At 41.0% G+C, this 24,310-nt stretch overlaps 1 protein-coding gene across 1 annotated transcript; it reads left to right on the top strand.

Moving 5' to 3' along the window:
• The first annotated feature begins 2,181 nt into the window (after positions 1-2,181).
• On the top strand, positions 2,182-24,122 carry DCTD (dCMP deaminase). The gene is made up of 6 exons (XM_083457619.1): positions 2,182-2,433; positions 11,298-11,409; positions 12,140-12,275; positions 15,593-15,709; positions 20,258-20,354; positions 22,855-24,122. The coding sequence occupies exons 1-6, from the start codon at positions 2,336-2,338 to the stop codon at positions 22,931-22,933; spliced, it is 639 nt and encodes a 212-aa protein (XP_083313745.1). The 5' UTR covers positions 2,182-2,335; the 3' UTR covers positions 22,934-24,122.
• Positions 24,123-24,310: the final 188 nt, after the last annotated feature.

Genomic DNA, 24,310 nt, shown 5'->3' with positions numbered 1-24,310 from the left:
CTGTCTTTACCCGGGGGTACAAGGGGTGCGGGGCGTCAGGGGGGCGCCAGGCGCCTGCTGCTTAAGCCACCTAAGCGTACAGTGGTACCTCGGATTAAGAACTTAATTCATTCTGAAGGTCGATTCTTAACCTGAAACTGTTTTTAACCTGAAGCACCACTTTAGCTAATGGGGCCTCCTCCTGCTGCCGCATGATTTCTGTTCTCATCCTGAAGCAAAGTTCTTAACCTGAGGTAATATTTCTGGGGTAGAGGAGTCTGTAACCTGAAGCGTCTGTAACCTCAAGCATGTGTAACCCAAAGCATATGTAATACAGGTACCACTGTATTGTATTGAGCTGTTACGTGGCAGTGGGGTCTTCGGCACCTGTTTGGAAAGTCTCGCTCACCCAAGCCGGGAGGAAAGAGGGAGAGACAGACAGAAAGAGGGTGCGCCTATATAGCGACAGGAGCGTGCACGGGCTCCGGAACCTTCCCAAGAAGAACTCGTATATGCGTGCTCGCAAGTGCCCTCCCAGCTCCTCTAGGAATATGGTTGCTCCCACAATGAAAGGCTGCCCAAGATGGCTTTCCCATGTATGCGCACAATGCCCATCCGTCTCATCTTTCAGACACCTCCCTACAACCGTAAGCACATGCGTGGAGTCTTTGTACCAACTCCAATGCGTTATTTGTCTTCTTTTGAAAAGCTGGTTTTAAACAAAAAAACACAAAAAAACTTCTTTTGGAGCCGAGCAGGCATGAGCGCTATTTATCAAACGATAATAGTGACATAAGCATAATCAAAGTGAATTTGGGGGCTAAACTAAATTTGGGGGTGCTGGGTGGATCTTTGCACCCTGGCGGCGCATATTCTAAAGACGGCCCTGGTGAGGGCACCCACAAACTTGTAACAATATGATACGAGGCCAACACAGTTTACTCTAACATAACCCTGAAGGCTCCAGTTGTGTCAGAAACAAAAGCAAGGACAAGAATGCATGAGCTTAGCCACAGCCTGAGCTATTAAACCTGGTTCAAGTTTGACTATCCCAGAGAAATTCAAAACTTATTAGCAACAAATTAATGTCATGCCATCATAAACCAATTTATGAGCTTACTGTTAGTGAGATGGTAAAAGGCTGTTAGTAATTTTGAAAGGGCAATCAAAACGAATACTGTAGAATGTTGTTTTAAAGTTCCTAAAAGCGTCTAAATGTATTTTTTATATATCTTAGAGATTTAGACATTTCAGAGGTGTTTTGGCTCCTGAAATAAAAAAAAAAATGGAAATTACACTGCACATCTTTCAAGTACAGCAGATATTCCCATATAAAATATAATTATAACACTAAGGTTGTAGAAATATAAAAATGGATTAATAAATATCGAGAAAAGTTGTTCCTCGGTAGATTGATTCAGGTATCTATACTCACTGCTAGTCATTAAATGTACAATAATCAATACAGATAGGGTGGACCAGCTCAGTATACACTCAGACCAGTATTTATAACAGTTGATTTATTTATTTTCATAACAGTCACTAATGTAAGAAAAACTATTGTACATTGGGACAGTCAGTGTGTGGCAAATATTTTAAGAACGTACGTTTCAGAGGGAAAAGCGTGGTGGGAAGGAGGAATAATTGCAGTTCCATTTATGTTGCACATTAAATGCTGCCAGCTCCTGTTCCATAAGAACCCAACAGTGACTTTTTTATTACGTAAACATGTTCATTTTAAGCCAACCTGTTGCACACTTACATTAAAAGGCAGTCAGTGATGGAATCATACAACAGGGTGAGGAGTTTAAGGAACACACATGTGCACAGGACCACAATTTTCTGAATTTGTTCTGAAAACAAATTACTAAGCTGCGATGCTCTGAAAAATGAACATTACGGAGACAACAAAGATACACGGGCAGAACATCCCTAAAACAAGGCACGTCCAGCATTTGCTGAACAACGCAGCGTGAGCACCACTGAAACGAGTCCTTGCCTTGCAAAGAAAAACTGCGTCCGCTTTAGTCGATTTGATTCACTAAGTTTGAGCGCCCGCTGCCCCTGAGGACTACAACGTCCAGCATGCCAGGAGTTCCGTGGTTCACTATCCCCCCTCCGACGCAGAGGGCAATGCATCCTGGGAAATGTAGTCCGAGTCCGGACTAAACTTTTTGGAGCGCTTCGACTTTTGTCCATCCGCTCCTTGAGTCGCCGCGCGCTTTCGAGGAATCGGGCAGAGAAAGCGCGGAGCGGCCTCGGAAAAGTTATCAATGCGCGTGGTTTCAAGTCTCCTCCTCCTCCTCCTCCCCGAGCTGCCGCTTTGGCGCCAAATTGCAAAGCGGACGTGTCCAGCATGGAGCCGGCGTTTCCCCGGGGCCGTGACGTTGTCCCTGCCTCAGACGGCAGCGAGATGAATGGTGGGGTTCAGACGCAGGCGAGCTGCCTGAATGGGTAGGCGCACGGTGGTGGCTCTCCCTCCTCATAACTTTCCTTGCTTCTCCCTCCAGGCATAAGGAATGGCTTGCTTAGAAAAATCTCTTTCCTCTCGCCCGCTTTTAGGGGGATTTTTTGCAAGGAGGGGAAAGTAACTTGGAAAAACATTCCCCCCCCCCACGCGTCTGCTCATTGATCCCCTTCCGTGGAATTTGGAAACTTTCCTTTTATCCCCTCGTTTCCCAACCCCTTGAACTTCCGTCTGAATCTTTTCTTGATTTATGTAGCGAGCTCTTTTCCTGCTTATTTGCAAGTCCCACAGAGTTCAGGTAAATGGATATGGGATTGCCGCGTCTCTGAACGGGCTATCCTGTTGTTTCAATCGGCTGTATAAATAAGTTTTTAAAAAATGTTTCTGGTTAGAAACTTCTTTCTTTTCTAATCACATGTTTCTGAAGGCAATTCTACTTACTTCCGTCTCTGTCGTGGGTTTCCCTACCCATGCGGTGATGTCTTATTATTGCACAGGGCCAACCTTGCTTAACACAGCCTGTAAGTCGCTTTATAAAGTCACTTTGGCAAACCAGTTTGTATCCGCAGTCAGAGTAGCTAAAGGGGCAGAGCAGGAAAGAAGCAATGGCTGCTTCTAGTTAAGTAGTGGTTCTGATGGTGATGCCAACTGTAGATGCAGAAAATATTAAAAAATAAATTTAAGGATCCGCAGAAAGAGGGGGAAGGAAGCCGAGTTTTGAAATGTTAAAATGGATGTAAAATTATTGAAATGTATAAAACTGAAAATCATAAATATAATAATAGATGAGTTAGTGGGGACTGAAAGGATTCTTTCCAACTGGTTCTGGTTTAGAAATTCTGTACCCCTTGCCTTTTGTTCTCACTACTCTCTTGCCTATGTTCCTGTCTGGTGTAGTCTGGTTTCCATTCCTTGCTCATCATGTATTCACAGCCAGGGTAGTGAATGATTTCAGGAATATGTAGCGGCAGTCTCTTGCAGGCCATGGTGATGGGTAGATTCGTAGAGTTGGAAGGGACCACAAGGGACATCTAATCCAACCCCCTACAATGCAGGATTTTTTTGCCCAATGTGTGGTTCAAGAGAGATGGCTCCCTTGCAGCGTTCAAAACTCCCATTGTTCTTAGGCGCGTTTTGCGACAGGGAATTTCATTAGCGCAAGCAGTTTCTGAGCTCTGGGTGCAGTACTGTGCCTAGGATTTCAGATTAAAAATGCAGAGGAAGGAAAGGACCCTTTCTGCCTCCTCACTTCCAGCCACACTCTGAAGACTGGAGGAGAGACCCTCTTAAGAATATTAGGGGTGTGGGCAGGGGAAGGACTAGGGACCATGTGAAAAACGAACATAATATTTTAGCTGCAGTTCATACATTTTCAGTTTTGTATTCTTGTTATAAAAGAAACGCGCCTAGACATTCCGTTGTTGCGCCCATAACCTAGGCTTAAGGTGCCATTTAGCTCCTAGCTTTCATATCTCGGTTTCTAACACTGCTCCCTTGATATAAAAGAATGAAGATAAAGGGAGTATATTGAGGTGCCAACTGAGTGATGCCTTAAAGTGGCTAGGACAAAATTCAGTAAGTGCTCTTGCCAGCACTTCTTTTTTTCCCCCATTGGTAAATTTTGTGATATGTTTTTATGTGCACCGTACCAAAATGTGATGCCTTCTTCTCAGCTGAGCGCTGCAAATTTCAGCGAATAAGAGATGTGATTTGGTAAAAGACACATATATTTCTTTTTGCTAAGTGATGGAGATTTTGTCATATTATGGAATTAAAAATAACTTATTTTGTTTTCATGTGTCATTGTTTTTAAATTTTATTATGATTAGGGCCTCAGAAGTTATAAGTAGTATCGGCCCGGTATAAAGGATGGGCTATCATTAAGAGGGTATTGGTGGATGGGTGGCTGGAAGAGGAAGCACTCTGCGCTGCAACATTTCATTGCTGGTCCCACTTGTCATGTAACTGATGCAGCATACAGTGTGCGTGTGTGTGTGATGGTGGAAGTTGAAGCATTCTAAAATGCCTGTGTAATTTGGTGTTGAGTGGGCAATGGTCGTCTGAAGGGACTTTTAATACAGTGGTACCTCGGGTTAAGTACAGTGGTGCCCCGCAAGACGGAAAACCCGCTAGACGAAAGGGTTTTCCGTTTTGGAGGTGCTTCGCAGGACGAATTTGCTATGGGCTTGCTTCGCAAGACGAAAATGTCTTGCGATTCCTGGGGGTTTTTTTCCGCTCCCCACCCCCTTTTTCTAAGGCACTAAGCTGCTAATAGCCTTTTAGCAGCTAATCCGCTAATCCCTTAAGCCTTTAATAGCCGCTAATAGCGCTAATCCGCTAATGGGCTTGCTTCGCAAGACGAAAAAACCGCTAGACGAAGAGACTCACGGAACGGATTCTTTTTGTCTTGCAAGGCACCACTGTACTTAATTCGTTCCGGAGGTCTGTTCTTAACCTGAAACTGTTCTTAACCTGAAGCACCACTTTAGCTAATGGGGCCTCCTGCTGCTGCCATACCGCCAGAGCACGATTTCTGTTCTCATCCTGAAGCAAAGTTCTTAACCTGAAGCACTATTTCTGGATTAGCGGAGTCTCTAACCTGAAGCGTATGTAACCTGAAGCGTATGTAACCTGAGGTACCACTGTATTCATATTTTTTAAAACAATATGCCCTGCTCCACACAGGCTGAACCACCTTTTCAAATGTTGCAGGGGGTTGTTGTCTCTTGGTCTGATGAAATACTGTCAGTAGGCATCATGGATGTTAAAAAGGGAAAGAGATTTAGAATAACAGTGTATAAAAGATATGCAAGAAGTTGACTGTGAATGTGAGTGTGAGAGGCAGAGTATGTGAAGTACATGAGTAAAGGCACCAAATGGCAAAAATATAATTGAGGCTCCTTGCTTGGATGCATTGTAAGGGATGATCCAGATGAAGGGTAGCTGAGGAAATGAAAATGTATAACATAAAGAAGAATAGAGGATATCTGGGCTATAAAATAAATCTACAGGGGAACTTTATGAGACTGTACTTCACAGTGATGCTGCAAAATTAGGGGCACTACTAATATACAGAATTATCTTAAAATATATCATTTAGCTATTCCCTAAATAGCTCTTTGAGCTAGCTTTGCTGTGATGTTCTCCCAGAGACACAGGCATAAAAAGCACCAAAATAATTAAATGAACAGCACAGTGTTGTGGATGCAACTCTCAGTGCATTTCAGGAAGAAAAATTATGTTCTGATGGTGTCAGGCGGGACTGATTATTGCCAAAAGCCTGGAAATCCATAAAACTAAACAATATTATCTTCTATAAAGGTTTTGATTACAGTCAATATTCTGAGCAGGGGGTAGCATGCAATTAAAAAAACATACACAACTATTTAGATAAAAAAGGCCTTTCTATGCAAGCATTTCAGCTTCATTTTGATTGTGAAATGAAAGGAGACAAATCTAAAGGAAAGGAAGCAGTTGATGCCCTTGAAGGAAGGAAGGAAGGTTAATAATGTCCAAAGGAATCTAGCCAAGGTGATGAATGTGGTCTTTGGTAGGTGGAGTATTGCCAAAGCCTTACTATATCTGAATTCGTGTGCTGAGTAATAGAAAATTCTACCGAGAGACAGTTATTAATATTTTTCTGTTTATGAGTCTGAAATGAGCAAATTCAGACAGTTTGTAATGCATTATGGGCAGGTACATATGGGTCACAGAATGCATACACGTTTTATGAACAATTCTTAAATGAGCTGGCTTCGTACAAATTTAAGCCAGTCTTTTAACCAGTTAACTTTTATCTTACCTTAAGAGCAGTGTCTCTTAACAGCTTTGAGAAAGCTTCATTTGAGGTTTGAGCTTCATTTGAGCTTCATTTGAGCTTCATTTGAGGTTTTTAAACTGAGGTTGGCTTGCCATGTGTCAGGGATTCTTTAGCTGTAATTCCTGCATTGTAGTGGGTTGGACTAGATGACCCTCAGACCCCTTCCAACTCTACAATTCTTTGATTCTACAGGTGGTCAAGGATTAGACATAAGATTGAATATGTGTTAAAAGCTTTTTTTTTCTACCACTGGTTTATAGAGCTTTGTCTAAGAGTCTTAAAGCTCTTCTCTAAGATAGCAGACCATGCTCTTTGTTCTTACTCAAATAAATCTAAATTAGCAGCAAAGAAGAAGAATAGTGGAGAATGCAATTCAGGTTGTTGATAAGCTTTGATGTCTCAGTCTTTATAAAAAAAATACTAGACCTTCCTTACTTCCCATCTATGTACTAACAGAGTAGTTTATTGATAGTACAGTATTGTTTTATGCCACACAAATTTCTGAGTGGTGCAAGATTCCAGGGGCTCTAGACCATAGCTGTCAATTTACAGATTTGAAAATAAGGGACCAGCAGCCAAAATAAGGGATTTTCAGAGCACAGGTATGTTCAACTTCTGAGCCCCTCTGAGCCAAAGGCAGAAAGCCCAGCCAGCAGCCAAACGAAGCCTCAAGCGGTGGTTCCCACAGTGCAGCAACCCAGCAAAGGGGATGCAGCAAGGAAAACCACCGTCACCTCTCCGCTGGGAAGCGCTGAGCAAAGGCAAGTCCCCAGGCAACATAGCCGATTTGATCGGCACAAGGCATGCAAGCTGTACCCCCCAGTCGTTCTTAGACTCCTTATTGGGTGAGCAACGCAGCCAAGCAACACAGTTGGAGCCTCCCTCCTCCCTGGCCGGCAGGCAGGGAGGGAGAGGAGCTGCTTCCTTTGAAACCTGGGAAATTTAAGGGACATCACCAATAAGGGACAGCAGCAGGACACAGCACTGGGATAAGGGACTTTCCCGCCAAATAAGGGACGGTTGACAGCTATGTTCTAGACACGTACCTAGGACTTTTGTTTCTTTTTGGAGATGAGGTACAGCAGAGACTGTGGTTTCTTTATGATACATGGTTTATTTACACATATATAACCTGAGTCTACAATGGAAGGGTTCACAGCTTTAGCACTCTAAAAGGATCTTGTTTCTCCCATAGCCCAAGCCTTGGATTCAAACCGAAATCAAAACTGACTTTCTCTGCAGCTTGCTGCTTTACTTCCAAGTCAAATCACTGCACCTTAACTCTAAACTCAGGCCTTGTCCTTCTAACTGTCTGTGTGTTGAGGGAGGGGCCTCACTCATTTGCTGTCTCATTCAAAGCTCTTTTCCTTTGTTTTCCTTAATGGCCCATCACCCAGGCCACCACCTCAACACAGAAAGCTAGTCTGGGTTATAGTTTAAAAACTTGCTGGATCCAGGGGTTCGAAGGATCTCATACAGCCTACACCCCCTCCCCCCCAACTCATAACAGTACAGTATAATGGTTGTAGGATTCCCACCCCCACCCCTTTTTACTTTAAGGAATTCTATTTGGTACCTTAGCCTTAATTTTCATTTCTGCAAGATTCCTTATTTCACATCAGGATGCCTTACACTATGTTCAGTATAGGAGGAGCAAATCTAATTAGCCAGAATTTTAGTGACCTTGGAGCCTTTTGCAGATGGGCTTGGTCCTCTGAAGATGCTAGTTCTTGTAAATTGATGGGTCTATGTTCTCCTGAGGGAATAAGTCATCTGAATCCACCCATTGTGTCTGTCTTCCAAGAAAGAATGCTATCTTTCATACTGAAACCTTGTTCAGCAAGAGCTGAAATAGTTTAATTTCAAGTCTAAGCTCACCTGTGCCTTTAAACTAGAATCTCTGTCATGATGTAATGAACAAATTGCTTTTGTCTTGACTGGTGTCTTAGCTAAATCTAATTTATACACCTTATACCTCCTATGTCTTAGTTTAGACTAAAGTAATGATTGTCCTTCAGGTGGTTTCCCCAAGGAGTAAAAATGTTGAGAAGAGTGCTTGTTCTTATAATTTTTCTCTAGACATTTCTATAGATAGCAGTGTGGAAGGGGCATAATGAAGAAGAAAATTATTTCTGTTGTACCAGGAAAAAGAAAATTTGGGTGTAGAAAGACACATAATGAGATCACCATGGAAGCTCATTTGCCCCATAATGGTATATATGCCCTGTTCAAGTTGAATTGGTATGTGGGCAGGGGACTGGGTATACACCAACCAGTCTTGCCTTGTCTGATTAGCCCTGGATAAGAATGTTTTCAGGGAGAGGGTCTTTGCACATGTAGCTGTACACACAAAGACTGACATGTAACCCATTTGCCGCACACACATGCATTTGTGCAAATACCAGGTAGAGGGAAGGTGTGATGTCAGGTGCAAAGTTAGTTCAGCCCTCCTCATGCAGTCATTCAGCTTGTGAATAGGCTTGCCTGAGTAGGGTTTCAGTCTGAGTCTCCAACCTGAATCAAACTCTGAAGAAGTCCATTCACCGAAGAAGCTGGGTTTACACAGTGCTAAAGCCCTCTTCAGGCATTATACTAACAAGGAAATAGAAATGAGAGCTGGGAGGAGCATGCTAGTTACACATGCTTGTCTCCTTGCCCTTGTCATTGGAGAATGGCTCTCTGCAATGGGGAGCCTGCTTCTACTCACGTAGCCTTACCACACAATGTACAACTTATTTTTCAGAGTTCTGTATTGTGTGGGAAGCTTCCACGAATAAAGGAGACACTTCACGGCAAACAGATGCTGTCCAACTCATAGTGGTGAAGCTAATGCCCTTGTCCCCACTCTCCACTCTAAAAATATTGTTTCAAGAGTAAAGAACAGTATGCATTCAAAGTGTTTTGAAACTTTCTTAAAATCTAAATATTAAGTATGCAAAGTGCTTGAAAGCAAACTAAAACAAACAGCAAATCAATAATCCCAGCCATAGTGGCTGGGGAAGCCCAGCCAGATGGGCAGGGTATAAATAAGAGAGTTGTTGTTGTTTTTGTTGTTGTTATCCCTTGAAGGAGGGATGAAGAGGAGATCAACATTCACTTCAAAGATTGTGTGTGTTTAAGTATCAACGGCAAGGGGCAGGATAGTTACGTCTTTATGCGCCTTCTTAGTCATCTTTAAGCATTTCTACCTGGTACATGTGAGACTCAAATGTGCAATAGTTTATACGGGAGCAAAAGATAATCTGTTCCAATATATCACAACCACAGTATGAAACACTATTAGTGGTTTTTTTGGCCTTCTAGGTTGTTCTGTGCCTAAAAATCAATTACAGAAAGGTGGAAGGATTAACCTTTACTATAGGATTTAAGCATGAAAAAAATGTCAGTGTTTGTTTTGTACATTAAGAATAAAATAGAGGAGTGCCACTCTGCTGCACTCTATGATTCTTGCTGGTGACTTCTAAAGGAGTTATTTCAAAGCTGTCACTTTATGTTTTCTGAGATGCTGGATGCGGTTGAGGTGCCCTAGGAAATGCTGGCACGACAGGTGTCTTGGTATATACAAAACCTACAAATTAGAGTTTTAGGTGCTATGGCTGAGTGACAAAAGGTGGGAGACATGTTAGTTTTTTCAAGGAGCTGAAGGCAGGCTGAAAGAGGGAGGCTGCTTCTTTGTGTACCTGGCAAAATTTGGGGTGGATATATTTAGTGGATATATTTGGTAAGGGATGCGGGTGGCGCTGTGGTCTAAACCACAGAGCCTAGGGCTTGCTGATCGGAAGGTCGGCGGTTCGAATCCCAGCGATGGGGTGAGCTCCCATTGTTCAGTCCCTGCTCCTGCCAACCTAGCAGTTCGAAAGCATGCAGTGCATGTAGATAAATAGGTTCCGCTCCGGCAGGAAGGTAAACGGCATTTCCATGCGCTGCTTTGGTTCGCCAGAAGCGGCTTAGTCATGCTGGCCACATGACCCAGAAGCTGTCCGCAAACAAAACGCCAGCTCCCTCGGCCACTAAAGCAGATGAGCGCCGGAACCCCAGAGTCGTCTGTGACTGGACTTAACAGTTAGGGGTCCCCTTACCTTTATATTTGGTGTGTGCAGTACATACCATGGAAAACAAAACTACTTGCAAGTCACAGACCACTTCTCACACTCTTAAGGTTTTTTTCCTGCTCTATTTTAGTTATGTATCTAAAGAATGAAACTCGTACGCATAGGCTTTTCTCTTTTAGACCATGTATTTGTTTAAGAAATGAGTTTATTTGAAATGCTCCTATTTGGGGTTCATTGTTCCACCTGCCTATTCATGCTTCCCAATTGTAGAGATCTGGCAAAAGGGCCATTACTGTCTATAGACTCCTATAGAGAGATTCAAAGACTTGACTCCTCACATTAGAATGCACATTGGGAACACTATTTATGGGCAGTGTAACTGAAAACCATTCTTAGCAGACAGTGATACCACCAGAAATGTTCAGCAAAGAGTGCCTCATATTCTATTTTTATATTTTAGCTGTAACAAATGATATCGCACATATGCTTGCAATTAGAATAGCTGGTCTAAGAGGTATCTTTGCTCAAGCAACTTAACTGTCAGTAATGCTGGAGCAAAGAACATAACCTTTTGCATATTTCTCTAAAGAAAGTAACATTGAGGGATAGATAATAGTTGGCACTGCGCTGCCTAAAGACTGCAAATTGCTGCTTTAAATGAGATAATTTAGTCTCCTTTTGGCCTTTTTGGTTGAAAAAGAAGTGTTGCTCATATGGTACTGGGCAGATATGGAACACTGATATTCTCCACTATTAAATTCTTGATCTGAATTTATAACCTTTATGGTCAGATGCTGCTCTTTTAGTTGTACTAATTAAACCCTCATGCCACTCTGGAATTTTACATCATGGTAATTGACTTATTTCCAGAGACTCAAACACTGGGGTCAAAGTATACCTAATAGACTATTTTTAAAAAATAAAACAATTCATGCAAATCGTAACCATTAGTGTCATTCATTTGATTTGACTTTTGTAGGTATGGCTGTGAAACACCCTGTAAAAAACGTGATGACTATTTGGAGTGGCCTGAATATTTCATGGCTGTAGCTTTCTTGTCGGCACAAAGAAGCAAAGATCCAAATTCTCAGGTAAGAATATAGTGCCCAGGTAACTTATGTTGCACTGTCTCTCATAAATTTATATGGCAATAAGTTTCTAGTCGTTCAACACAATCTAATTACAAGGATATCCAAAGTTAGAGCAAAGAGGAAACTACAATGAGGATTTTATCTATCAAGTTGTAACTTGAGCTGTTTTTTCTTGGGAAGATTGTTCTTTTATAGTACTAGATGAGAAGCTGTGTGGTTCCTTTCCCCCACAAGAAGTAAAAATACTTACAGTTTACAGATAATGCATCTGATGAAAATAATTGAAGAATAAGCTAGTGTATTTGAGATTATAGTTTGATCTAGCCATGTAATATGGTACGTTTTTACTGAGGTTCTAACTTTTGCATTTTTACCTGCATGTCACTAAGTAGGAACAGACCAACTTAGCCTACAAAGCATCACAATAAAAAGCAATTCTGTACCTTCCATGTTTTTGAATTGAGTTGTTATGCTAGGAACCTTTTCTCTTCAGGATGGTGCAGTTTGAATGAAGAAGCACGGTCTCAAATGATGCTTACATAGTGCTTGAACATTTTGAGTGTTGATGCTCAAGGTCAGATCAGGCTCACTTGGGTTTCCTTTATGGGGAAGTATAGCTTCAGCTACAACAGGGTGGGTACCACTTGCCTTGGCAGAGAAACCAGGTGAGTATGGGATCACCAAAATATCTGACCTATTACAAGAAACAAAGTTGTTCATTTCATTTCAGGTTGGTGCATGTATTGTGAATTCAGAAAACAAGATTGTTGGGATTGGATACAACGGCATGCCTAATGGATGCAGTGATGACTTGCTACCTTGGACCAGAACAGCAGATAGTAAACTTGACACAAAATATCCATATGGTAAGGAATACAATATCTATACCAGATCGCTTATTGTTTTTACTTACTAAGTACAGTGGTACCTCGGGTTACATACGCTTCAGCTTACATACACTTCAGGTTACAGACTCTGCTAACCCAGAAATAGTGCTTCAGGTTAAGAACTTTGCTTCAGGATGAGAACGGCAGCAGCAGGAGGCCCCATTAGCTAAAGTGGTCTTCAGGTTAAGAACAGTTTCAGGTTAAGTACGGACCTCCGGAATGAATTAAGTACTTAACCCGAGGTACCACTGTAATATCCTTGCTTTTATTTGTAAAACATTTTTCTCTTTCATATTAAAGAAAGAGGCTTTTACAACTAAATTTTCCTCTATAAAAAAACAGGCATTCACATAATGTCATCTTAAGCTTTTTGTTTTATTTGTACAAGCCTATAGGAATGCTTGCCTAGCAGCTACTGTAAGTAGAATAAATGTTTATTTATCTACCCAAAATCAGGCAACTATAGTATTTATTCTTTGTAAGAACTGAAGTTGAACAGAATTTCTTCAAACCTTACAAGAGTTTCAGTGTTAATTGTAAATATGTGTTTTAGGAAAAGCATATTACAAGTCACAACACAGGCTAGGCAATGCAAAATAAAATTGGACTGTAGTAGTATTTTAATTAGGTTAGTGCCATATGTGAATAGTATTAAGAAATGAGCAATTAGTAGTGTTTGTTAAGTTTTGTTGTGTATATATATATATAGAGAGAGAGAGCGCTAAAATGCATGTTCGTTTAAAGCAATAGTGCCATTGTTCAGGTAGATTACTCAAAGCCCCCTTAAACATGTCCACATTTCATTAGATGCTAGGATTGTGCATCCACTTTCCATTCTGAACATAGATGTGCAAAGAGCTTCTTTCAGTGAGTGAGGTGTTGCCTGATTTATGTGTCCTTTCCCCACCATTAATGATGGTGGCAGATGAGGTGGGACAAGCCTCACCATATTGCGGTCCTGCCTTTTACTGCTCTTTCAACGTGGCATACATTTTTTGTTCTCCTACACACCTCACAACAGCCATTTTGTTACTGGTGCCCAAAATTACAAATGGCTCCAGTGGTCCAAAAAGGTGGGCAACCTCTGTTTTATCTCAAAATACACCCCCCACCTCCTTTGCAAACAAATTGCTTAAGTTAAATGTAGAACAAAATACAGTGGACCCTCTAGTTACGTACCGCCCTGGATACGTAACTTTCGGGTTATGAACATGGCAAACCCAGAAGTATATACTTACGGGTTTCACCACATACACAGAAGCGCTCTGTGCGCCGCGTGTGCGTGCAGAAGCGCTCCATCGCACCGTGCGCAGAAGTGGTGCTTCTGCCTATGGACTTTTCGGGTTGTGGACGGACCCCTGGAATGAATTTTATTTGTATCGGGGGGGGGGGGGGGTTCCACTGTACAGTGGTACCTTGGTTCTCAAACTTAATCCGTTCCGGAAGTCTGTTCCAAAACCAAGACGCGCTTTCTCATAGAAAGTAATGCAAAACAGATTAATCCATTCCAGACTTTTAAAAACAACCCCTAAAACAGCAGTTTAACATGAATTTCACTATCTAACAAGACCATTGATCCATAACATGAAAGCAGTAATCAATGTACTATACTATAAAATAAATAAGACAGTATTATAGAAGATAAAAAAATAATAATTCTTACCTGCACTGATGATAGTCATTGTTTGGATGGGGAGCTTTTATCCATTCCTGCAGTCACACAGTCAATCTATCAGTAGCTGAACTGGGTTCCACACAGTCACAAAAACAAATTAACCTAAAAAGCCTCAAAAACAAAAACGCAAAATAAATAGCAAAAACAAAAGCACTAAACTTAATCTGTTCTGGAAGTCTGTTTGACTTCCGAAATGTTTGAAAACCAAGGTGCAGCTTCTGATTGGTGCAGGTGCCCTGGAAACAATAGCCAACAGCTGCATCAGACGTTTGGCTTCCTAAAAATGTTCGAAAACTGGAACACTTACAGTGAGGGGGGGAAAGTGTTTGATTCCCTGATAAATTTGCCCGTTTGCCCTCCGACAAAGGAATGACCAGTCCATAATTTTAATGGTTGGTTTATTGTAGCTGTGAGAGACAGAATAACAGCAGGAAAAACATGATTTAGAAGCGATTGGGCTGGATCCGGCCCCCAGGCCTTAGTTTGCCTACCCATGAACTAGCTAGTTTACTTTTTAATGATTTCTTTAAATAATGATTCTCTGGTGCCAAACATTTAAATTTGGATAGAACTGTGTCCCCTTATTGGCCTATAGCTATTATGCAGAAGAATGAAGCAGAGCACCTGCTAGCTAACCAATTAGAATTTACTAGCTTCTGATGCCTTAGCACCTGTTTAAAAAGACAGAAATCTCACTCAGTTAGTTATCTCCTTTTTGAAGCAGTGTAAACAACAGCAGTTAAGCTGTCACTCAGGTGACCTGCTGGCTTCCTGCTGATAACATTTTATCTCCACAGCTCTAGAAGAAAACCCAGGACAGTTTACATAACTGTTAACCCTTATATAAAACCTTGGAAACAATATGATTTCTCCACAACTACAAAAATGAGTTTTCCTTACGGCGTTACTGTTCTTTCACAGGAGCCTAATATGGTGCTTCTTGGAAATTAGAAATAACCTCTTCACTTTTGGATTGTTCCAAGATGACCTTGTAGCAATTAAGACAGTCTTAATAGGTGCTAGTGAAGATGGTAACGGTACAAAATGATTGTCTAAACTGAATTCTTAGTGCTGGTCGCTCTTTCTCAAGCTTCATTGCCAGCTATCTTACCTGGAGGTGAGAGCTGCTTGGCTTTACTTCATAATTCCCTCTGCTCTTAAGAACACAGAGTGCACTTGCATAATCAAAAGAACATTCCTATCCATGCATGTAAACACACAAATGAGCTCCTTTATAATGGCAATTAGAGCTCTCTGGGAGCACTGGTGCTGTGAGATATTGCCGCACTTAGGGTGACTGAAACTACTTGGCCTTCAGCCTATGGCTTTGCTTCGTCCTGTAGGTGTTCACGAATGGCCATGTTAATGTGCTTAATGATTTCATTACTCACTGCAAGCCTGGCCAGATTGCTTGACCTTCATTGATCTTGGTATTTCTGGATTATTTCCCCTCCCCTTCCCCACTTTAAATTTCTCTCTGGTGTGACAGATTGTGCTGGCTGTTTGCTTCTGGAAGGACGCAGGCATTTGCGGCGTAACACTTTGTTAAGTTTCAGATTGATGACTCACTTTAATGAACGCTCATATGAATATTTGTTGGGTTCTTTTTATCTTTAATCAGTGTGTCACGCTGAACTGAACGCCATAATGAACAAGAACTCTGCTGATGTGAAAGGCTACAGCATGTATGTTGCCTTGTTTCCGTGTAATGAATGTGCAAAGCTCATCATCCAGGCAGGTAAGGGAAGGAGCCAGCTTGATTTGTCAGTGTTGCTGCACTGTCTGTTCATGGGTACCTCATCACAGATGTATTTGGTTTCCAAATTGCGGCTGTTTAGATATAAATTAATTGCACTATCAACCTTTAAGACACTCCTTGTGTTTTCTATACTTGAGTGGTGCCAGGTTTTCCCGTGCTAATTGCATCCTCTGTGATTCTTAGCTTGTTTTTAATTCAAGTTTGCCTCTTCCTCGACCAAGAGCTGCCAAGGAACTGTGCAGGCGTTGCATATAATTAGTGTCAATTTACAATTCTCTGACACATCGTGAACAGAAAATGGGGGTGGGGGTGGGGGAGAGAGAATAAACTGTGTGTGTCACAAGATCTGCTGGGAGTATATATATGTAACATTTTAATTTGAGCGTCAGACATGGTCGACACTTGAAGATTTTATCTCTTTGGTCATAAATGTCACAGAGACTTCTATGATCTCTGTTATAATTATGTCTTTCATTACAATAGTGATAAATCTTCACCACTGCAGCAGGTGTGCTAGTCTGATCATTAGTCCTTTCTTCAGATTATTGGATACTAGTAAAATGTCCATTATTATGACAAGATGCAGAATGAAGGCTTATATATTTCACAGATCCCTGCGGTCTGGGGGAGGGGGGAATGTGCATCTGTACAGGATCTCTTGTCAATGAGACATGGGTCACCCGCTGTTAACACTCATAGGCACGCTTTCTCCAAGTGCAGCACATTACTTTGGGAAATCTCCACACCACAGTGCTAGAGTATATTCTGTGCTTGCAAAAGGTCCCACGTTAATCCTCAGCATCTTTGGGTCTGAAATTCTGGCACGCTACTGCCAATCAATGGACCAGTGGGGACTGACATTTCTCTGTGAACTTTCACTGTAGGGATTAATGGCAACCCTCACTTATTTGGGAGAAAATAAAGGGGTGTCCCATTGGGATGGGGTCTAAGTCTTCTCCTGCCTGCATAGGAGTTTGGATTTGATATCCCGCTTTATCACTACCCGAAGGAGTCTCAAAGCGGCTAACATTCTCCTTTCCCTACCTCCCCCACAACAAACACTCTGTGAGGTGAGTGGGGCTGAGAGACTTCAGAGAAGTGTGACTGGCCCAAGGTCACCCAGCAGCTGCATGTGGAGGAGTGGGGAATCGAACCCAATTCACCAGATTACAAGTCCACCGCTCTAACCACTACACCACACTGGCTCTAGGGACATTCTGGTCTTGTTTCTTGGCCATACTTCACTATGATGGAAAATTGGGAGAGTGACACTTGGTTTCAGGCACTGGGCTTTTATACAGCTAATTTCCTCTGCCACAAGCGGAAGAGCTTTAATTGCAATATAAATGGCTCTGTTTTGATTAAATTTTAATGTTAATCAACTGGATTGGCAGGCCAAAATTTTAGAAACATGGAGAAACTTCTCACAAGTATTCTCTTGTAGATTTTAAGCATTTTATCAGGGCTGAAATGTAAGGAGGGGGAAAATGATATGCACTATTTTTTGAAAAAGTTATACCTAATGACACCACGGCCATGACACAATTACTTAGTCTATTGTAAAGGGCAATTATAAAATAAAAGTGCCAAAATAAACTATAAATATAATGCAGTCTTGCCTCTGAGAAGACACTGCCCTGCTTTGTCTGACTGTTGCGGCTAGTAAGGGATCCTGGGAGAGACTGTTCCACCTGTCTGCCCACCTTGTTCCCAATTCCCCTGCTAGCCAGGAGTCGGAGAGTGGAGACATTACACCTAATTGACTGGTGTTCCTGCCCACAAACCAAATAAGAGGACCACTGCAGTTCTAGTGCAGACCACCAGTGTTGTTGACCCCTGTCCCCCAAGGAGAGACGTCAAAGAGATTTATCCCTATTGGGGTCACCATGAGGGTGAGGGTACCACTCTTTTTAATTTTGCATTTTTGAATTTAATCATCTGGTATACAAAAGTGAGTTACGTATTATGGGATGGCAACTTGAATTATGCATGCGTTTTGCAACCCGGAGTGATAGTTTGCATTGCAATGTTCCTGAGTGTTTTAATGTTGCTTGAATCATAGAATTGTAGAGTTGCAAGAAACCCCAAGGGTCATCTAGCCCAGCCCCCCCCCCCCCCCCGCAATGCAGGAATATGCAGCTATCTTTTGCTGGGATCTAACCTGCAACCTTGGCATTATCTCTTGGCATGCTCTAACCAACTGAGCTTCATGCCACTTAGGGGAAGAATCTGAATCAGTATAGAGTAGGGCCCTACCTGAGTCGGAGATGGCAGAATGAATTTATTTATTTATTAAATGTATATCCTTCCGTTCTTCCCAAAGGTGTTTGTATGATACTGTTTTGCCTTAGATGAAGGGGGCGAATGAGCTGCTTCTAAATCATACGTAATGCTACCAGGAACTTTTTTGTGGATTTTCTTTTTTTAATGTTTAAGAGAATATTTTCTTTTTGTGTGTTAATTATGCTACTTTAAACGTGGATCACGGTTGTATTTGTATCTGATTCTCATTCATAGTGTTTGATATATATATATCTGGTCATTTTCAGTTTGGTTGTTTAAGACAGACTGTAAACCACTTAAGAGATTCCTTTGGAGATGTGAAGTGGCATAAATTTGATATAAATAAATAAACTTATAACTGTAAAATAAGATTCAGCGAAATAAAGTATGTGTAAGGTACATAAACACAAGTATGATTTAATGATAATTAAATTTTTAGTTCTCAAAGGTTAATTTCTACATTTTACATGGGATATGGCCCTTGAAATGCCTCAGCACATTGTATGTATTTCTTAATTTTTGATGGAAATGACACCATGTAATATTGGGGCATTTTAGAAATCTAGTTCCATCTCGATTTTGCCTAATAAACTCATTTGCCATTATATTCATTTGCTTTATATGCAGCAGTGAAATAGTTAAGCTCTTAAAGCAATCACTATTTCAACTCTCACCTGTCAGACTCATTGTCAGTTATCACTCTTGGTTTTTTCTGTTCTTTGTGTGTTCAGGATGTAATATTGACATGTTGGCAGAATGGGAAAATTTGTAGGATTGTGCTCAGCACAGTCACAGTTAATGCTTGCAGTCCGGTGGGGGTTGGGAAGAGCCATGGAAGCAGAAACGGAAATTGCAAGAGATATGAGTGCTTTGAAATTGTCCAAAATCTGCTTTAAGTAATTACGTGAGACTGTCCTATTGTGTGTTTTTTTAAGGATGAATTCACGATACATACAAATTCTTCAGAGAAGAAATGTCTCCTGTCTTTCAGTGTGAAACATTGTGCACACTGATGGACAGTAATAGCTTCGCATTCTGGAAACAGAAATGCCAGCAAAGCAGAAGACAATTGGGTAGCAGCAATTTCACAGTTGCAGTTCAGTGTGTGGCTCCATCTACTCTAGCTTTCTTTATATATCCCACCAATAACTCTACAGATCCGCTTGGGAAAATATATAACACTTTTGGTATTGCACCCTCTTAAGTGCTGGGCCTGAAAATCCTGAGGCTAAATCTGTCTTCTTCCACTTTTGAAGTTCCATGACCTTCAGAGTTTTTGGCCTCATTAACAATCCCATCTCTTCCCAGATTAAGCTACTTTTTTAAATTTTATATAGCAGCATTATAGGACAAAATATCTATGCTCTAGATCTGTCATGCCGGTTCTAGTTGTTGCTAATGTTGGATGCCCTATTTTAACTTGTTTGTAACATGCAGTATCAGCATGTCTTTAAACTCTTTAACTGGTAACAACTGGTTTAGTTTAAAGAAAACTAGGCGGGTTAAGCAGAGAACACTCTGAATAGGAAACAAATAATGGCTCAAAAAAAATTCCCCATCCTAACATCCTCTCCAGATCTCTAGACAATCTAGTGTGAACATAACTATTTATGTGCAAATATTTCATTCAGTTTTTCTAAAAGCTGACAAATCTCCCTATTAGTAAAATCATGCCTAAACCAATTGATGGGTTTTACCCTATACAGTGGTACCTCGGGATGCAAATGGGAACCGTTCCAGAGTCCCGTTCGCATCCAGAATGGAACATAAGATGCATCTGCGCATGCGCGGGTCGCATTTTGCCGCTTCCGTGCATGTACGTGATGTCATTTTGAGCGCATGCGCGAATGGTGAAACCTGGAAGTAACGCACTCCATTACTTCCGGGTTGCCGCAGAGCGCAACCCGAAAGCACTCAACCTGAAGCACATTCAACTCGAGGTATGACTGTAATTAAAATAGTGTCCATGAACCTCAGAGCTTTTACTACTGCCTATTGCCAACAGAACTCTCTGAGCAAGGGGTTGTCTTCTCCTTTTCCTGTATACACTGGTGGGAAATCCCGCTGCACATAAGGGGCTGCTTTATTAGGAGCACAGCTGATTTGGTAATTGGAAGATTTGCATACGTTTCTTCTGCTTAAAAATATCTTTCTGTAGATGTTACTTTTTTACTTAAATTTAACTCTGTCTTTCCTTGAATGCATCTAAACATTTTTGCTTCTCATTGTTGTGTCTGCTCATAGGTATAAAAGAAGTTATTTTTATGTCTGACAAATATCACGATACTGTGGAGATGACAGCTGCACGGCGCTTGTTTGATTTAGCTGGAATTATATACAGGTGAGGTAATTCATGGGCTCTTGCATCTTTTGTCCCTTCCATCCTTTCATATGCTTCTGTGCTGTTCTGAAGCCCCATACCTATTCAACTATAGGCCTCCTCCCATTCATGATGCAAGTAAGCGAACTGATATCATTAAGGGCTCAAAGGATCAGGCCAAATACAGGGAAGTGGTTGCCTGCTGTAAGCTTTTTCTGTAACCTATTTCACAGCCTTTGTGCAAAAAGGGATGTAGTGGCTGCCACCAAATATATTTGGATTATTTGAAAACCATGGCAGACAAGTCTCCTGCCCCAACATGTAGAGAAAAGCAGGTCATATTTACCGTATTTTTTGCTCTATAAGACTCACTTTTTCCCTCCTAAAAAATAAGGGGAAATGTGTGTGTGTCTTATGGAGCAAATGCAGGCTGCGCAGCTATCCCAGAAGCCAGAACTGCAAGAGGGATCGTTGCTTTCACTTCACAGTGATCCCTCTTGCTGTTCTGGCTTCTGAGATTCAGAATATTTTTTTCTTGTTTTCCTCCTCCAAAAACTAGGTGCGTCTTGTGGTCTGGTGCGTCTTATAGAGTGAAAAATACGGTATTTATCTATGAAGAAGATACCTTTATGGAAAACCTTATACCTTCTTCCTATATTGCGTAGTATTTCCCTAAGAAATATGGTATGGCCTCTGTTTATACATTGCAAAATGCATGTATTCATTGTTTGCAGTGCTATTCTTGTTTGTAGTCTGCCAAATAAGAATTTATTGTTCACGTAAAATATAGGCTGTATAGCACGTTGTCATATTGGCTGTTCTTAAAGAATACAGCAGTAGAGGTGTTACAAAGGTTGTCTTCCGTTATTCCTAGCAAGTTACTTCTTAAAGCCTGAAGTTACTTCTTCTTTCCTCACTCAAAAAACAGTGTCTTACTTCCATGTAAGAGCATAAAAGATAAACATCAAGCTGCAATCCTATACACCTCACCTGCTTTAGCTGGCCGATCAAAGCCATTTCCTGGGATGTCCTGTTTCCTCGGGTGTGGCTGCTGTCACATGCTGGCAGCTTCTAGGAGCCACAGGTGAAAACTGAGTGCAGGGGGGAGACCAAAGGTGGACAAACTACCCCAGAAGGAGCACAACGTGTTCCCCACCAGAGGTACTGCCCTCCCCTAACACCCCAACACCCCATCCAAGTGCAGTACTCCACAAGAAATTGCAGTATAGATCCACGATAGAAACGGATTGTGATTAATGTTGTGTGTACACCACTTCGCAAACCAATGGTGGGAGAGGACTTTATGCAGACTAAAGGAGACTGCATACACAGCCTTCAGGTATAACCAAGCCGATCTTTTCATGGAATATGGCCTGAGGAAAAAAAAGGGTATATTTTATAAGGCACTAAGGGAGGTTAATGTGTTCAACTAATGGTTTAACACCTTTATGATGCCGTGGTGAAAGGCTAATTATTATGAATTTAAAAACTTGAAAATCTTAATATTAATGTAGAACCTTCTTGAAGTTTTGCATGTTTTAACAGTTCTGACTGAAAACGTTCTGACTTCTAGCTCCTGGGCTAAAGTAGAAATCATGAGCCAATAATGCAGCATTTGAAATTCTGTTCTAAAGTTATTCCTTGTATTATACGTCTACCATGGGCACTAGGTGAAGTGGAGGCATAACTCATTCTGTTGCAAGTGAAATATTTCCAGAGTTTGCCCATGATTAGGGTGCCTCCAGCGCTTCCAAGCGATAGGCTGGATAAAGTGTGTGTGGCACCCTCCTCCCAAACTTGTCCTTCATTCTCTTGGCTGTTTTTGCCTCTTCGTATTGATTATGGTTATGCTTAATGAATCTCTAGAACTGAATTGTCAAGCTTAATGAGACACTAAATCCACACTATTTGCATAATCCTCTGTTTACTGGTAGATTGTAAAATATACACACAGTCCCCAAATACCTTTCTTGCTAATTGCTGCAGCAGATGCTCTAATGATGTAAAAGGATGAGCTTTGTTGGCAATATTAATTTTACAATTCTAAAGTTGTAACTTAAAAATTATTCCAGTTTCACTAGTTTATATTTTCTATCCCCTGCATAATGCAGTATATTTTCCCCCTTTGCAGTGAAATTACTGAAGCAAACTTTGGAAGTTTTCTGTGAAAAAATTGGCATGAAAAAATATCAAATGTTACAGAAAGACTGGTTACATGATGCCACCTCCTGCAGCTAGGTTGTTAGAAATCCTTTGACTCCTGGCTAATTTATGAACTCCAATAGCTGAAGAACATACAAACTAAGCAACCCCATGTGTCTTTTTGTCTTAGACTTTCTTGTCCGGGTTTCTCTCAGTATGGTGCACTATAATTGGCTCCTATAGAGATGAAACACAGAGTGAATCCAATGATATTTTCTCCTTCTTAAAATTTAGTTGGGAGGCAAAGCAAACAAAATGTTTAACTACTTCACTAGCTAATATCCATCTCTCTCCCTCTCTCTCTCCATTTCTTCCCCAGGAAATTCAAACCTAAGTGCAGTAAGATAGTCATTGATTTTGATTCAATTAACAGCAGACCGTGTCAAAAGCCTCTGTGAGTTACATCTAATTAAATCTCTAGAAGATTGTGATTATCCTTTTCTTAGAAGCTACTAATGCCTTTCATCTTGAAGTTTGGCATAACTTTTTAATAGCCCACTACAGTTGTAAGTAGACATCTAAGGAATATGTCAGGCCCAGAAAATTTTTGTCCTCCTTGCCATATGTTTTAAGCTTTGACTTCCTGGAGTTTTCCAAATCTTTTCTAAATGGAACCTATAGGTGAGGTCTGGACTTGTGTATGGACAATAGGAAAGGTGTGTTCACTGTGCAAACATCTGATCTGAATGAAGAGAACCAAAGTCACAAGCAATAACCTATGAATATCGGCTCGATCAAGAAAGCTGCTGGATAGCTTGTGTGGTGACATGTAACTGAAGGGATGTATCTACCAGCCTAGCAGGTCTGCATAAAGCACAAACTATTGAAAATGTCATTTTTCAAGCAATATGGCTAGATGTCTCTATAACAGTCAAAATATTGTGTTGTGTGAAATCCATACTGGTACATTACACCTTGATATTTTACCAGATGTTCATCTCTTTAATTGCTTCTCCTGTTGCAGTGTAGCGTGTGAGCATGTGTTCAATTATGTTTGAAGAATGTTTTGTATTGGATGTAGTTTCAGAGTAGCTTTAATTCCTTTCCCCCCAAGATACCTTCCATTTAGCAGAGGATAAGTGCATAAATCATTAGGCTTTCACCTATGGGACTCTGTTTGGAACTGATTTTGATGTCTAAAAGGAGACACATTTATTGGTCTAAATCTCTACTAGACAATCCAGCACATTACAATTCTGGGATCAGCCTCTAAGGTAACTTAATCACTGCTTTCCCTCTAAGGGAAATGAGGAGATTCAGTCCGCACTGAGGTTGAACATGCCAAATGTCATAATTATGGTTTTAGCTTGCTTTTAGTTGTTAAAAACTGGCCCTGTGCCATAAGTTCTGGAAACACAGGCTAAAACTATCAAGGGCTTTCAATATCTCCACTTCTATTTGATTTTGGGAGGGAATGCCTAATTGTGCATGTTTAGAAAATGTTTCCAACCCCAAAGGTATTCATGTTTTTTAAGCATTGTGATGTTTTCCTGGACTCTTATTTTCTATGTTGAAACCATTCTGTAGATTAAGACATTGTGTAATTTGGCTTGCCACCAACATTATTAAAGTCTTATTAAAATCCTACTTTGTTGAAGTAGACTCATTATTATTATATTACACTATATGTTTGGCTCTAGAGAGCTGCTGTTTCTGCAATCATATGCAAAGTGTATTTTATATATTTGTTGTATCATTACAGAAATTGTAATGATCAAAAATTACTTTGCTGCTGAAGAAGTCATGCTGTAGTAGTGGTTACATGTGAACCTTTA

Source organism: Podarcis tiliguerta (genome assembly GCF_965153285.1).
Source record: "Podarcis tiliguerta genome assembly, chromosome: 9".
NCBI classification, from domain to species: domain Eukaryota; kingdom Metazoa; phylum Chordata; class Lepidosauria; order Squamata; family Lacertidae; genus Podarcis; species Podarcis tiliguerta.
This window is presented reverse-complemented; position numbering and strand designations above follow the sequence as displayed.